Genomic DNA, 462 nt, shown 5'->3' with positions numbered 1-462 from the left:
GCGGGCGAGGCCGGCGGGCGCGGCGGCGGGGTCCAGCCTTACCTTGGTGGTTCTCCTCCGGAATGTACATCCTCGTGTTTTCATTGACCATGGACCAAGAATCGTGTGAGCAGGAGAAGAAGCCACGAAGAGGAGGAAATGTCAAACACCCCCGAGCGGGTCTGCCCTGATCCCTGCTCCCGGCCGGCGGTTCTCGTGCAGAATCGAGGAAGCCGTGGGTCTGCAGCAGCTCTTCTTTACCTCTGACGATTACCTGATCCCCATCATTGCATCAAACACCAGAAACCGTTCCTTTCCACTCCTGCCTCCTTCAGCGGGGCTGTAACGCATCCTCAGCACATCCGGGCCCCTTTCAAGAATTCAGCGCCGCACCTCTGGCGGCCACAGCATTTGAGAAAATAAATCGGGAGGCAGAGCGAGAGGAGGCGGAAGGGGAGAGGGGTGCGCGGACCCCAGAGCAGG

At 60.2% G+C, this 462-nt stretch overlaps 2 protein-coding genes across 2 annotated transcripts in view; one reads left to right on the top strand and one right to left on the bottom strand.

Annotated features, from left to right (window-relative positions):
* Positions 1-450, bottom strand: part of CACNA1C (calcium channel, voltage-dependent, L type, alpha 1C subunit) — a 396,219-nt gene extending 395,769 nt beyond the window's left edge. Inside the window, exon 1 of the mRNA XM_010845218.1 lies at positions 43-450. Within this exon, the coding sequence (XP_010843520.1) occupies positions 43-91 (49 nt within the window). The 5' untranslated portion in view covers positions 92-450. The remainder of the gene's footprint in view (positions 1-42) is intronic.
* Positions 90-462, top strand: part of DCP1B (decapping mRNA 1B) — an 87,711-nt gene continuing 87,338 nt past the window's right edge. The window contains exons 1-2 of the mRNA XM_010845217.1: positions 90-103; positions 202-321. Coding sequence (XP_010843519.1) covers positions 90-103; positions 202-321 — 134 coding nt within the window. The remainder of the gene's footprint in view (positions 104-201; positions 322-462) is intronic.

Source organism: Bison bison, unplaced genomic scaffold (genome assembly GCF_000754665.1).
Source record: "Bison bison bison isolate TAMUID 2011002044 unplaced genomic scaffold, Bison_UMD1.0 scf7180017864213, whole genome shotgun sequence".
Lineage (NCBI taxonomy): Eukaryota > Metazoa > Chordata > Mammalia > Artiodactyla > Bovidae > Bison > Bison bison.
The sequence above is the reverse complement of the archived record's forward strand: the minus strand, read 5'-3'. Positions and strand labels throughout refer to the sequence as shown.